General features: G+C 45.3%; 2 protein-coding genes across 7 annotated transcripts in view; both read right to left on the bottom strand.

Moving 5' to 3' along the window:
* RPL31 (ribosomal protein L31) overlaps positions 1-15,116 on the bottom strand; it is a 662,822-nt gene that overhangs the window by 1,347 nt on the left and 646,359 nt on the right. For 2 of the 3 annotated variants that reach the window (XM_052664933.1, XM_052664934.1), the window contains exons 2-3: positions 2,793-2,909; positions 1,940-2,065 (exon numbers count right to left, since the gene is read on the bottom strand). In XM_052664933.1, coding sequence (XP_052520893.1) covers positions 1,940-2,065; positions 2,793-2,899 — 233 coding nt within the window. In that variant the 5' untranslated portion in view covers positions 2,900-2,909. Of the gene's footprint in view, positions 1-1,939; positions 2,066-2,792; positions 2,910-3,675; positions 3,769-15,116 lie in introns of those variants that run through there. The other variant, XM_052664935.1, reaches the window with a different exon arrangement.
* NPAS2 (neuronal PAS domain protein 2) overlaps positions 6,544-15,116 on the bottom strand; it is a 97,624-nt gene continuing 89,051 nt past the window's right edge. For all 4 annotated transcript variants that reach the window (XM_052664886.1, XM_052664890.1, XM_052664888.1 and 1 more), the window contains 5 exons: positions 13,149-13,343; positions 12,112-12,278; positions 10,975-11,067; positions 9,239-9,425; positions 6,544-8,013 (listed from right to left, as the gene is read on the bottom strand). In XM_052664886.1, the coding sequence (XP_052520846.1) occupies positions 7,843-8,013; positions 9,239-9,425; positions 10,975-11,067; positions 12,112-12,278; positions 13,149-13,343 (813 nt within the window). In that variant the 3' untranslated portion in view covers positions 6,544-7,842. The remainder of the gene's footprint in view (positions 8,014-9,238; positions 9,426-10,974; positions 11,068-12,111; positions 12,279-13,148; positions 13,344-15,116) is intronic.

Here is a 15,116-nt window from a genome sequence, read left to right as displayed (position 1 = left end):
GTGTCATTTCCCTTCTGCCATCAGTTCCCAGCAGCAGAGCACCTCTCTCTGCTTCTCAGGGCACTGCAGGGAGCAGCGAGGTCAACTCCTGTCCTCTTCCAGACTGTGCAGCCCAGCGCCCTCAGCTTCCCAGGACATGCCTTTAGCCCTGTTAACAGCTCTGGCACCCTGCTCTGGGCTCTTTCCAGGACCTTGACATTCTTTTCTTGTTGTGGAGCCCAGAACTGCACACCATATTTAAGACAACAATGCTAAATATAGTGGAAGAATCACCTCTTTTCACCAAGTGTCCATGCCGTGTTTAATATAGCCCAAAACACAGTTTGCCTTTTGGTTGCCAGGGAACACTGCTGGCTCACACCGAGCCTGCTGCCACCTGCACCATCAGGTCCCTTCCTAATGAACTGCCCCAGCCCCTCATCTCCCTCTCTGTGTCCAGCATTCTTACCTGAACAGAAAAGAGTGAGAGGTGAAAAAACTAACAGAAACCCCACAACTACTTTGAAAGCCAGAGGGCCTTTAAAGATTCAGAGCATCGCTCAATCTGTATCCCACAAGTCAGTGCAACCTCAGTATGCATTAGAGCTAAACAAAGATTGTACCTACAGACATACAGTTCATCAGAGTTTCTTCCTCACAAAGCCCATGGAATCACAACTGAACTGCTCTGTTTGGTGATACTCAGTCACAGCCTAGCGTCCTCCCTTAATACTGCACTAAGTCCGATGCTGAGGGCAGGCAAAAAATGGTTTGTTCAGACCATCTGTCAAGTAGCCAAAGGAACCCAGGATTTTGGACAAGTCTTGCTCTCAATACTTCACTCTGGAGAAGGAAATTCCTTGCTGTGTGCTCTTAGAGCATATTTATTAAATCAGATCCAGCACAAAGCACTTTCATGCATACTGCAATTAAGACACAGGCACTTGCTTCAATTCTCCCATCTCTTAAGCATTTCTTACTACTCTGCCTGGCTCACTGACCATTGCACTAGCTGATGCTGTGATTTTAGTCTCTCCTCATCCTTCCAAAAGAGCATCCTTCCCAGAAGAGCAACAACTGCAGTTAAACTCAAGGTGGAAAAGCAGATGTGATGACTCCCTGCTCTTTTATGCTGAATGCATTTAGCAGCACTTTCACAAATCAATACAAAGAAATCCTGGATAATAGCCTCACAACTAAACTCTGAACTTATGCTGTCACCTGACTGAACAACTGCTAGTTCTTCACACACAAACCACAACAGCTTAATACTAAGGACAGAAAAACAGCGTATCCAATAACTTAGTCCTTGGAAGGAATCACAGAATGGCCAGGGTTGGAAGGGACCTCAAGGACCATGAATCTCCAACCCTCCTGCCACATGCAGGGTCACCAACCTCCCCATTTAATACCAGAAGGAAGGAAGAGCTGATAAAGCACACAAGGACTCTGAATATGGCACGGGCCAGACTTACGCTTACAGAATGAATCCCTGCCAGGTAACTTATTAGAGTGTAAAAGATCCCACTCCTTACAGTGCAGTAATAGCCTTTGGGCCACCTTCATACATGCCAAGTGAATCAACTGCCTCTCTGGCAGCAATTGGCAGCAATTTAACACAAGTTTTTTGTTTTCTGATTCCCAAACCACTTTATTCTTTATATTCTCAACACAAGAATAACCTTCCTATTTAGAACACAGCACATCATTTTCTCGTGCAGCATTATGCCTGTTTACCACGCTTTCAAACCTAATTCTCTTCAAGCAGATTAAAGATCCCAGTTTCCTGGTCAGGAACGCAATGGGTTTCTAAAACCTTCCTGCTATGATAAGCATTGGGGTACTACAGTACTACAACACTGCAAAGTTACAAATTTGTTCTGCCCTCTAAGTCCTGTATACATGAAGACATTATTACAAAGTTTCTCCCCACCCAACCCAGAAAGTAGCAGAAATGTACCTTATTCCTTTGGCCCAAACAGCTTTGTTCAGCCTGGTGTCAATGCGAACATCAGGAGTACCCATTTCTTTCATTGCAAATTTACGGATTTCCTTGAGGGCTCGTGGTGCTCGCTTCTTGAAGCCACTAGGACAAGCACAAGAACCATTTATTGAACTTCAGCAAACTGTCAGCACCGGACACTCGTTGCAGCAATCGTCCACCAGCCACGAAATTCAAACAACTTCAACCATCACTGTCAGTTTGCTGTCTCATTTCTCTCTTCTTCGAAGATAATTTCTGCCATTTCACCAATTACAGTTTTAGTTCCCATGTGACCGCAGCCATACACATATGAGGAGAATCAAAGGGAATTTTGCAGTAAGTCTTCTCAAGCACTTTGCTGCTGCATGGCTGTATGAGATTCAGGATGTTGTCAAACACAAATCCCAAGAAACATCACTCAACTCAAATCATACCCCAACTTACACCTCACCCAATTCAGCAATGAGCACAGATCCAATTATATGACTACAGCACTACTTCTAAAACTTATCACAGTGGGATAAATGTTATACTTCGGCTGGGAAATAACAGTGACTTAGGCACAGAGGCAAATACCTTTCCTTTCAAATTAAGTCCAGGAATACTCACAAAAAAAAAAAAAAAAAAAAAAAAAAAAAGCTTTTTTCAGAAAGTCATCTCCAAGTCCAGCTCTACAGTGGTACAGATCTGGTTCTCTGGGATACAACTGCAGGAGAAGAGACTGCATCACCGCCCCTCGCAATCCGTGCCAGTAAGCACTGTTGTTCTCTGCAGTCCTAAATGCCACCTGCACACGCAACCCTTCACCAATTAAAAAAACACCACTTACACTCCATGGATCCGCTTGTGGATGTTGATGGTGTACTCCCTGGTCACCACCTCGTTGATGGCAGATCGTCCCTTCTTCTTCTCGCTGCCTTTCTTTGCAGGAGCCATCTGAACACCACTGAAAAGCATCCATGCATACGTCAAACACACACCCCTATTTCTTTTCCTATGTCACATTCCCAGCTCCTCCATCCCACAGCTCCCTACAGGTCACACAACTCCCACATTCAGGATGTTATTTCTGATTAACCCATCACAAAATGGTTTGGGTTGGAAGGGACCTCAAGGATCATCAAGCTCCAACCCCACTGCTGCAGGCAGGGCCGCCTTAATACTTAATACAAACTTAATACTAGATCAGGCTGCTCAAAGCCCCATCCAACATGGCCTTGAACACTTGAAGGGAGGGGGCACCCATAACCTCTTTGGGGAGCTCGTTGCAGCACATCACCACTCTCGCAGTACAGAATCCCTGGGTCACATCACTGGGCTCCATGGCTGCTTTCCAAGACGCTTTCCCCAGGTGACCATTAACCACCACCCTCCCTCCCCGTCCTGCCACTGTATCTCTATGCTCCGTCCTCCCTCAGGGCAGCCCAGGAGAGACCTATGCTATCCTGCTCCCACCCCGAACCCCAGCAGAGCCCGGTGCCCTGCACAGACCACAGCTACTGCACAGCTGCCCCGCGGCCTCCGCGAGCCCACTCCCCACCCATCCCAGCTCCGGCCGGGGGGCGCGGGGACGCCTGCCGAGAGGAATGCCCCGCTGCCCCATACGCAGGGCCGTCCCCTGCCCTGGACCGAATGGAGAAGCGCTCCCGCAGCGAGCCCTGCGGAGCGGATGGCAGCGGATAAAGGACAGCTAGGCCCCGAGCACCACTCACCCCGCTGGGGAGCAGGCCGGAAAGGAAGGCGGAAGGGAGCGGGGGAGCAAGGAACCCTTCCGGGTTGCGGCCCACTGCGCCTGCGCAAATGGAACAGCGGGGTGGGAGGACACGGGCTGGGGGTGTGCGGCGCGCATGCGCACTCGCTTGTGGCCGATGCCGGCTAAGATCAGGCTGCTTCCCGGCAGGACGTGATTGGGATTTAGGATGTTAGGTGTAGGCTGCTCTGATTGTACTACTACATGGTGCATGCTTCTGCTAACCTGGTTTGTTTGCTTTTTGCTGGGCTAAATGTTCTCACAGCTGAGGAACTTACACCTGCATCTCCATGTTGGGCTCTGAGAGCTGCTTTCCCATGTGCCATCCATCTATAGGGGTAACACAGAATCACAGAATGGCCTGCGCTGAAAAGGATCACAGTGATCATCCAGTTTCAACCCCCCTGCTATGTGCAGGGTCGCCAACCAGCAGACCAGGCTGCCCAGAGCCACATCCAGCCTGGCCTCGAATGCCTCCAGGGATGGGGCATCCACAGCCTCAGGTCTCTCTTATAGGTTGGCCCTTGTATAGTGGGTTGGCTTGAAGATTATCCCTCTGGTAGGAAGTGTCCATTCAATCTGCACCTCTCATCCCTGAGACAGTAAGGGGCACCAGCTGGCACAGCGCAATGTATGATGACTTCCCTTTCTGCCTAAGGAAATAGCCAGAGCTGAGCAATTTCACTGGGACAGCTATACTACACCGGAACAACAAACCACTCTGTAAAAGAGGACTGGCAATCCACGTGCATGCAACAGGGAGCAAGGGCAATAATCCAGAGCTGGAATGTGTGCACAGAGGAGAAATGAGACAGAGCATGAAAAATGAGATACTGACGTAAATCTGCTCTCACACGTGCCCTGTGTCCTTCCAAACAACAGTGTAAGCCAGCTTATGGGAAGACAACCCCACCCTATTGACAGCTTGTTAACTGCTGCACTACTGCTGGTCAGAGGCTGAGCTCGGGCATGCCACTGAGAATCAGGAGAGATGTGGGAGAGCAAAACAGTTTCTCAAAGAGATTCTCTCTTCCTCTGGCTTCTGTCATAATAACTGAGATCCAAGAGTCATAGAATCATAGAATATCCCAAGTTGGAAGGAACCTACAAGGATCACAGAGTGCACTCACAGGTCCTCCCAGGTCCACACAGACCACCTAGCATTCAAACCCCATGCCTGACAGCACTGTCTAAATACTCCACGCACTCTGGCCGTGCCCACAGCCCTGTGCATCCCGTTCCCCGCCCACCGCGCTGTGGTGCAGCCCCTTTCCCTGACCCCCAGCTGCCCTCCCCTGACAGCTCCATGCCGTTCCCTCGGGCCCTGTCGCTGTCACACAGAGCAGAGCTCAGCGCTGCCCCTCCGCTCCCTGTGAGGAGCTGCAGCCGCCATCAGGCCTCCCCTCAGCTCCTCTGCTCTGTGCTGAGCACAACGAGGGGCCTCAGCCACTGCTCACACATCTCTTCTAGACCCCCTCACCGTCTTTGTAGCCATTAAGAAGTGCTACTTCCACGGTGTTTTCTCTGTGCCTTCATTACCGCTTCCCTGCATGAACTTTCTGGCTTCCAAACAGACAGCTTTCCTTTCCCGTTCCCAAGAATGTCTGTACAGAGGTGGAAGGCATTTATGAAGTTAGCCCCTACTTAGCTAATATATGCCTTCAGTAAGGTTTGTTTATAGTTAGCAGGAAAAAGTTTCCTCAGACATCAGGTGAGAGAACCTTAGGGTTTGGTGCTTTAATCTTCATCTGGAGGGGTCACTCTTGCTTCACTGAATGTAAGAACTTAAATGTGTGCGCAGTGACTCATATCTGGGAGAGGTGACAGAAGCTAGTGGTAGAAACGTTTTCTTAGAGACCAGATGTAGTCTTACTACACTTTTTAGAGACAGATACTTGATTCTCTCATCTTCCTTCAGCACAAACTAAAATACCTCTATACCAGTCATTGCCAGCCAGTCCTGCTGTGGCAGCAGTGGGGTCATTTTGCCAGCAGGTTTTCCCCTGGAGATTTTTAGCTTTTGTTGTTGTTGTTTTTCTGAAAGTTTACTTTCACCATCTGCAGCTCCTAACCCCGTCATCTCTGTTGTAGAGGTCAGAGATGAATACAAGGGCCCTGTGACATCTTCAGTGCAGAAGTGTGAGAAGGACAGAATTATTTGTGCTCTCTTGAAGGTTAGGCTGCGTCAGGCAGATGCAGGCTGTCCTGAGGGGCTCTGGGAACCATCCCTTCAAACCTGCTGTGGCAGGTGAAGACATTCTTACACCTAGTTGTCCATCTTGTTCTTTGTTGGAGCTTGCTGCTCCTGCAGCAGAATTGCAGAGGGAAAGAAGGTCTGTGCTTCGGCTGCTCCATCTTGTCAATTTGAATTTTACATGAAAAAGTCTGCACAAGGATGCCCAAGTGGAGACTAGACTGTATGCAATGAGAGTATGTTAGCTAATCCAGCAGAGGTGTAGCAGAAAACTCAGGACAGCCAAGTTTCTAAGCGCTGAAGCAGCTGCTTAGCAAACACGGATCAAAGCCTGGGAATAGGCTACATCTCACTGCTGTAAACTGTTTGCTGTGCTCTGCATTTTGTCCCAGTCCAAAACTGTTTGGTTGGAAGTACAGAGCTATGGCCTTCAGAGTTATAAGAAAATATAAAATTAGCTGTCTTGGCTAGCAGCTATTTTAACTTCCTAAGCTATCATTCTAATTGTCTGTGCCATACCCCAGATCCCATAGGATATTTGTTTTTGCTTATTGGATGCCAAATACCCTGTAAGTCTATAGCTAATACTAAAAATCTAAAGTGAATCACGTAGTTGAACAGCCACAGGAAAATGTGTGCAAGTCCTGCAATAAAGCGTTTTGGCTATTTTATTTTATTCTACAAATAAAGACACTGTCCATCATTAAATGGAAAAAAAATAGCTTGAGATGTATATAGCATGAAACAGTAGTACCATTCACAAAAAAACATTTCTAATTCATTAGTTTATTACAAAATATCCACTCACAAAAAAGCACAAGCACAATCTTTATACTTGTGAAATGAGTTGATATTTCATATACAAAATAATTTCCACATAATTCCATATAATTTTATTTTATATAGAAATAGGTCATTATTACAACAGCTGTACAATACACTACTTTTTATTTAATAATTACATAAAATCTTTCTTAGAAACATATCAACAGAAAACATACAAAAAAAGCGAAAAGTGCATTTCTTCTTTCCCCCCCCAAAGGAAAATTCAACCCTAAATGTTATAATGAAGGAGATATGTAATAGTCTGCAGCATCCCGAGTCAGTGGGCCAAAACACAGTGCATATTTCTCAGAGACTTGCAGTGAGTGAGTTATTTAGCTTGAGGAAGGATCCATCTTGTATTACGGGAGAGATGCATGATTGTGCTTACAATTTGAGTTCACCTTTGCAATCACAATTCATATAGAAAACAGTCCAGTGTTTTTTGTTGTTGTTTTGTTCTTAGTCACACAGAACAGTTAGGGTAAGCTGCATAATACTTTTCAGATTCTAAATCAAGGGTTATGAGCTGTAGACCATCTTCACCAATGACCAGGCTTTCTTTTCCATTGGATGTGCTAATTTGGCCACAAGAATAAGGAAACAAACTTCTCTTTACAGAAAGTGCCTAGGTTTTGTCCTCTGTGCAGTTGTGCAAAATAATAACAATAATCATAATAAAAATAATCTCTTGTTCTCTCCTCAATAGACCTTTGATGCAGTGCTTTTCATACACAAAAGAAGAACTGAAAGAGTGAAGGCCATGTACCTCATGTGTCTGTCAACAGTCTTTTGGAATTGCCAGACAGCTTTCCAAGCGACACGCCAAGCTGGAACTCCTCCTCCTGTGCACCCAGTGATGATGGAGCTTGCACAGGATAGTATTCCTCTTTGTTTTGCTCTGCCAGTACGTGCTGCACTCACAAGACAGCACAAACTAAATCCAGCGTGCCGTCAGTGCGCTTGTGTGCAGCAGTCTGTCCTCTGTGGCATCACAGAGCTGTGAAACAAAGGCTCGTGCAAAAGCCAAAACAGTGAGGACAAAGTCATTCTCTCCTGCCCCATGTGCCCATTGGTTAAAGCTAATCGTGCATTGATTGTGCTGGTGGGACTCTATCGCAGTGGCTGTGGCAAATTTGATGACTCTGATAAGCTATTGCTTCTTCTTGGTAGTTGTTGCTGCTGCTGTGTCTGATGATACCCCATATTTCCTTGCTGTGGTGAGTAAGATGGCAGGAGCAAAGAATCGGTTTGCTCATTGTGCAAAGAACTTGGTGTTTGTACCTACAGACAAAATAAAATTCATCTCGTTGTTTGATTCTTTCACACGTTAGAGCTCGTCGTCCTCAATGTACAGCATGCTTAAAAACATTACTCTTTTGCTGGCTTTTATTTCTGGGCTGTCTGCTTGGTAAGGGGTTTGCTTACCTATGCTAGGAGGAATGGACTTAAATTGCAGCAAAGAAGATTACAATTAGGCATTGAGAAAGGTTTTCCAGTAGGCATGCCCTGCCTAGGACTTGCAGATTATTCTGAAAAGTCTGTTTAAGTACAGGCTGAGACAAACGTGTCAGAAATGACATAGCTAGATGGTAGAAATGAAACAGAAATGACACAGGGGATCCTAGTGGACTTCATGAGGTCCCTTCTAGCCCTTTCTTTTTGTGAGTACACGATAGGGTGTAACATTGCAGTGTTGAAGTCCATGTGAATTTTGCAGATGCTTGTATAAGAATGGGATCTGCCTTTTTTTTTTTTTTTCCCCATTCTCAGCTATGGTAAGGATGCCATTTTCCAGTTTAATTATTTGAGGTCGATGATACTCTTTCAATGATTGCAGTGGAGTTATGATCAGGTTTTATACACTCAGTTCAGCTCCTTTTGAGACACCTAAAGAGACACATCTTTTCCCCCCTTCCCCTTAGGATCAGTATGTGCTGAATTAGGTAAAACACAACAAAACAAAATATCACGGTACTTTTCATCTTCAAATCACCTGGTGCTTCCAGGTGATCTGCTCCAATTCATCTTCTGTGCTTTGTGGAGTTGAAGAAATACTTTAATTTATGGAAGAGATCTGGATATCTGATCCAGATCTCATTTTATGTTGGTGCTGGTAATTAAAAATCATCTTTTGACTTGTAAACTAAGCAAATCTTGTACTTAATAAAGAGTACAAAATAAATCCTAAGGCAGCAATTTTCTCCATCTAGAAATACACTTTTAATACATCCAGGATAATCTGATTATGTTTCCAATATGCAGGATTAGTAATTTCCTTTGAAATAGTTTGATTGTTCTCACTGCTCCCTTGCTATACTGGAAGAGTACACGACACTGTATCAGTGTCTTGCACATTTCATTATCTCTGAAATGCCCATCTCTGTCGTGATCAGGCTCCTGCTGAAACTTACAGCTTGGCAAGGCCTGCAGGCCCTGTTTGCACAGCCCATTCGCCTCATTACTCTGTGCATGTGTTTTACACATTGTCTTCTTTGTCCTTCCCTACCTGCAGGTAGCGTTGTTGCTGATGCTGTTGGTGCTGGAGTTGCATAGGTGGCAGAGAGGATGACTGGGAAGGAGGAGTTGTGGCAAACCCTTGGTTTAACACTGCTTGTCCCATCAGAACGATTGGAGAGCTGCTGCTGGAAGCCTGCACTTCCAAACTTTGAAACATTTGTTGGTTTTGAGAATATCTGTGTGGGGAAGAAGAAAAACAATCAAGAATAAACCAGTAGAAACAAAGGCCTTCTCCTGGGATACAAGGTGGACATCAATAGTCTTCATAAATAAGTCTTAATAAAAGATTCCAGTTCATCAGATCTGTGCACATGAGAACCAGCACCACTGGCAGCACTGCTCTACTTAATGCTGTGCATGAGCTGAGCTTGCAAGGCAGAGCACATCGCACCTCAAAATCCAGACCACATTTTAGGTTCATTAGAGATTCTGGTTTATGCATGTCTTCAGCCACAGGTTCACATCCCAGGCTCATCAAAGCAAATGGCCTTTGATTTTTTATTAATAAGATGAGTTCTGAACTGCAGCAGCTGAGAAGTAAATACATTGCCTGTTCTGCTGCCTGTGCTTTGGTATGGCTGCCTGTGGGGGTGGCAGTCTTCTGCAGAAGGATGGGTAGGTTTCATTACTTTTTAAGGTGTGTTTCTTCCTATTTAAGGAAGAACACAAGAAGCCTCTAGAAGTCCTCTAGAATGAGAGACGTGCCAAAAACAAAACACTCAGCTCCTCTTGCTAGACTGCTTTTGCATAGCAAATGCCAAATATGTGCTGTTTTGCAGAAGGCTCTGGGTAAAACCACAATGGAGCTACTGCCAACCCAGCCTAATTCTGTTTATCCTGTAATGGGTGATGAGATCATACTGTGCTGTGTGTTTTCTAACAGCTGTTCAAAATTAGGGGTTAGTCAGAAATGGCTAAGATTTGGGCACTTATGAAAGGATGTGAGCTCAGAAAAAGCAAAGCGTTGAATGGGGAGAGGTATGTTTGAATATCAGGCCTGTTTATTTAGAGGCTTAAAAGTAGATCTCAACTGCAGATCTGTATGCTAAAGGTTTTAATTCAAGGTAATCTTCAGCAGCAACAGTTATGTTTAAAAAAGAGGTACTGAATACCTACATTCCTGAGGTAACTTATGGAATCACTTTCATTATGTATAAAGAACCAGTCGTTTTGACAGCTCACAATTAAGGACGGTGACCGCAAAAACAAACAGCTAAAGGGGAAGAAAAGCATTTTATGACTGAAAGTTTCTGCTTCCTTCACCCAAAGTTTAAAGAAAGAAACAATGCCATTTATTTAGCAGCATTTCAGAGAGTGCTGATGCAGGGTCTGTTGATTCTTTTGGCTTTGCTGCTCTAAATTAGGCATTCCTCCATTGGTGTTACTCCAGCACTTTGCTGTGCAGAGGGGGAGAACTTCCTTAGCGCTGGTCATTTCAGCTGGGTCAGGACTTACTTTCTGTGGGTCAGAAGTTCCAGAACTGAAGTCAGCGCCACATGAGGGCGAAAAACTCCCCAGCCCGGGCTTCTTAAGATCCACTGACACATTCTGTTTCTCTCTGTAATTGTTACTGATGTGACCAAGCAGATGAGGCTGACCCTGATGCTGGAAACGAGGCTCGGCACTGTAATGTGCTCCTGATTGTATCTATTTTGTCATCTTACTAAAGAAGGCTGTTTTCTCTCAAAAGTAACTTTGGCATTTTATCTTTAACGAGCCACATACTTAGCCTGGGATCCAGCCATGCTGAGGTCTGAAGAGTGTCTTGCATTACAGGATGTGGGCATCATAGGCTGAATAGGCTGGCTGAGCAACAGTCTTGCACATGGAAAAAAGAAAAAGTGATACTGCTGTAAGAGAAAGACCATAAAAATGCCTTATTTTGAAAACTAAGATGCTTTTGTAGATATGACACAAAATTGAGCATAGGAGATGTAACCTCAGCTCTGCTTAGTGGAGGTCTGGGACCATGCATTCCAACTGGGGTCACATCTATGCCCTTCTGAGGTGCTGGGTTTCAGGAGAGAGAAACTCTATTGTTCCTGCTGATTTCAGTGGGAAAGGGTTGTATTGCCTCAATATCCAGCTGTCTTTTTTTTTTTGATCAATCACTTAGGTTGGAAAAGACATTCAAGATTACCAAGTCCAACCATCAACCTAATACCAAGTTCACTGCTAAGCCATATCCTTTTTGTACCACATCTACATATCTCTTCCCTCTGCAGTCTGTTCCAATGCTTGATCACCCTCTCTTTGAATAAATTCTTTCTGATATCCAAACTAAACCACCCTGGTGTGATTTGGCACCGTTTCCTCATGTCCCTTGTCATCTGAGAAAAGAGACTGGCACCCACCTCGCTGCAGCCTCACTTCAGGCCACTGTAGACAGAGATGAGATCTCTCCTGAGTCTTCTTTTCTCCAGACTAAACAGCCCCAGTTCCCTCAGCTGCTCCTCATATCTCCTGTTTTCTGGTCCCTTCTCCAGATTAACTGCTCTTCTCTGTGTGTGTTTGACCAGCTCAGCCAGCATCCTTGTAGTGAGGGTCCCAAAACACAGCACTCAAGGTGCAGTCTCACCACTGCCAAATACAGAGGGGCAATCACTTCCCTTACCTGCTGATCACACTGTTTCTGACACTGGCCCAGGTGCCGCTCGCCTCTTTGGCCACCTGGGCACACCGCTGGCTTGTGTTCAACAGTCTGCTGATCAGCACCCCCAGATCCTTTTACGCTGGGCAATATTCCAACCAAGATTCATACGCTTAGTTGGAGCTGGAGCCTGACGCCCTCCCTCACTCTCAAAGGGCAGCCTGAGGTGTTGGACATCTCAAGACAGCGCAATGGTCTGTGTTGCGCCTTACCTGAGCTGCTGGTCGTGGCTGCAGCCAGCAGCGGATGCACCAGGACCAGAGCTGGGGCCAGGGCCTCGGCGTGACAGAGGGGTGGAGGGGCCGAACAGTGTGGCCGTGCTGCGACTTGGGCGGCTGCTGCCTGTTGTCAGCTCAGTGCTCCTCTCTGCCTTTGGGCCCTGCAAGAGAACAAGGAGAGGTGGCTGGGTGTTAGGCCTGGCTAGCCCTGCCATGAGAGCCCCACAGTGGGAATCAAAGAATCATAGAATCATTAAAGTTGGAAAAGACCTCTCAGATCATCTAGTCCAACCATCAGCCCACCCCCACCATGCCCACTGACCACATCCCTTGGTGCCACATCCACACGGTTCTTCAGCACCTCCAGGGATGGTGGCTGCACCACCTCCCTGGGCAGCCTGTGCCACTGCATCACTGCTCTTTGTGAGAAGTTTTTCCCAACATCCAACCTGAATGACTGTTTCTAAGAAAAAATGGAATTGTCTTTCTATTTGTTAACTTTTAAACAGTTACGTTAATGCGGGCTGGTAGGAGGTTAAATGCTAAGGCTGAGTGCTCTAAGCTGTCACCTCACTGTGGTACAGCCACACTCACTGTGCACTCTGACAACAGCAATAGAGGCTGTGGCTCCTTTGAAGGGAGGCTGGTGGGTGGAAGAGCAAAGAAAGAAATGCCCGGAAGTCTGCAGTAAGACAGCACTGCTGTGCCAGGCCTCCTCACTCCCACAGGTCTTGGTTACAAACACTTGATGCTGCGCTTCCATTTCCCCATGCATCTCGCATCAGCATCCAAGCACTCCAACAGCATGCCAGCATGGCAGGCAGCGGGTAACTCTCTTGACTGAGATCTTAAAAAAGGGTTTAAGGTGAAGTAAATGCTGTAGGGACATGCTTTATATAGTCTGCACTTAGACAGAAGAATAGAGGAGGAAAGGCATAGCTGCAGGACTGACATGATTTTACTTGCTTGTCTTGTAACAGCTCAGTGTCTTCTTTCCAAATAAATGCTTCTGTAGTCAAATAAATGATTACCTGGCTCAGAATCACGCTTGCTTCCCTCAGTACTTGCTGGCTCGGTGTTTGTGGAGATGCAATTTGCCCTGGGAGCTGAGGACTGGGGACAAGCTGCTGCTGAGAAATGACCCCCGGCCTCTGCTGTAGCGGCTGTGGCTCTGACTGCTGAATATTGCTGAAGCTCAGGGACACTGCTGGCTGCTGCAGGAACATCTGGAAAAGAACAGGGGAGATGTTTTATTGATGTAGGCCAATTGTTACAAGTAACAAAGGTGACGGATTTAAATCTAGAGATATTTCCTAAAGTAATCACAGCTCTGAATTCACCATGCATTTACTGTTAGTTGGAAATCATGTATTTCCTATGTTAACGATTCTGCTGTCTCTGGTTTCTTTCTTTTTTCTTCTAATAGTGCATCATTACTTGTGAAATGTGTCCTGAAAGTAAAAGCCTTCACTCCATGGGGCAGGCAGGGTCTTTCTGAGAACGGTTCACTGTGCATTTGTCATATTCTGGGGCACCCTGACCAGAAAGCAAAGAGTAACTCCATGTCTTTTTAATCCTTTCATTTTTCCTTTCAGCAAATCAGCTTGTCTTTCAGGCAAGGCTGCTATTGAATTTGTCTCAGAAAATTCAACACCTACTATACAGTTAGATAACTGAACGTATTTAATGAGGCCACAGCAAGGCCAGAGTTGTCCATGTTGAATGACTGTGTCCTTATCATTGAGAAGATGTGTAAACAGGCAGTCTCTGTCATTTATCTGATTTTCCATCAGGTAGCTGTCACCTGGTGTTCTTCCTAATCATGCCATGCATTCAACTCATGCAGGAGAACTAGAAGCCCTTCTGTAAATGATGTACTCTCCATTCTTTCACTGCAAGATGAATCTTCTTCAAAAGTTGCAGGGCTTTGGAATCTTTTTGCTTTCCTAGAGGCTATTTCTTTTAAAACTGTTAATAATTAATGCTACAAGATATCTTCACAATATTTCAAATCTATCTTCTTGCCACCAAGGGCTGTACAAAGCGACGCTTCCAAAGTAGTTGAAGGCATCTTTGGCTCTGATTCTGGTCCCACACCACTACTACAAGTGTGGAACTCCATTAATATAAGCGGAGCTACCGAGAGTTTAAATGAAATCAGAATCACAATTATTCTCTTCATTACTCATCCATCAGTCTCACGCATAGCAGTACGTCTGAGGTACACCCAGTAATTAGTACACCTTTATGCAGCTTATTGCTATATTAGCAATTCCCTGAACTATCATGTCCCCTGTCATTTCTTTGGAAAAAAACCCACACCTTTCTTCAAAGAACCGACAAAATGCATTGATTTTCTCTGCATAAGCGACGGCTGATCTACCATATTTGTGCTTATTTATCTAGCTTTAAAAACATAGCTTTTATTCAAATATAATGAATCTCTGTGCGCCAAGATTTAACGCAGAAGCAAGGTAGAGACAAATCTTACTTTAATCAGTTACTTTAATGAGAGAAGTGGGCAATTAATGAAAATGTTAATGGACTTAAAGCAATGGTGTGGTGTGTTTCAGGTCCTGCAGGCTAATTTCAGAGATGCTTGACAGAAATAAATGGGTCAAGTCACAGAGTTGTGGCTGCTTGCAGCAGGTCTGAAATTAGCTCCAAGTGTTTTCTTTTAAAAACACTGCTCGCTGGGTTTGGAGCCATTACATACTGGAAAGACAGATGGTCTTGCAACTTCTGCCAAGTAAATAGGTCTTATTATGAATAAATCAAAGACAGAAATTATGAAAATTCATTTTCTTGTTTATTTTTGTTATATAGAAGCTCAGCTTTGGACACGTTTGGTAAATGAACTTGATTAACTCCAGCAATGAAACCGCTCTCCACTGATATAAAATGTTTGATGTAAAATTCAGAGGAGGCAGAGCAAGTGGCCTGTTTCCAAACATGTCATGTGGACTGTGAGCCCGTTGTTCCTGACAAGACTGGCACAA

This window comes from Tympanuchus pallidicinctus, unplaced genomic scaffold, assembly GCF_026119805.1.
Source record: "Tympanuchus pallidicinctus isolate F22 unplaced genomic scaffold, pur_lepc_1.0 scaffold6, whole genome shotgun sequence".
NCBI lineage: Eukaryota > Metazoa > Chordata > Aves > Galliformes > Phasianidae > Tympanuchus > Tympanuchus pallidicinctus.
This window is presented reverse-complemented; position numbering and strand designations above follow the sequence as displayed.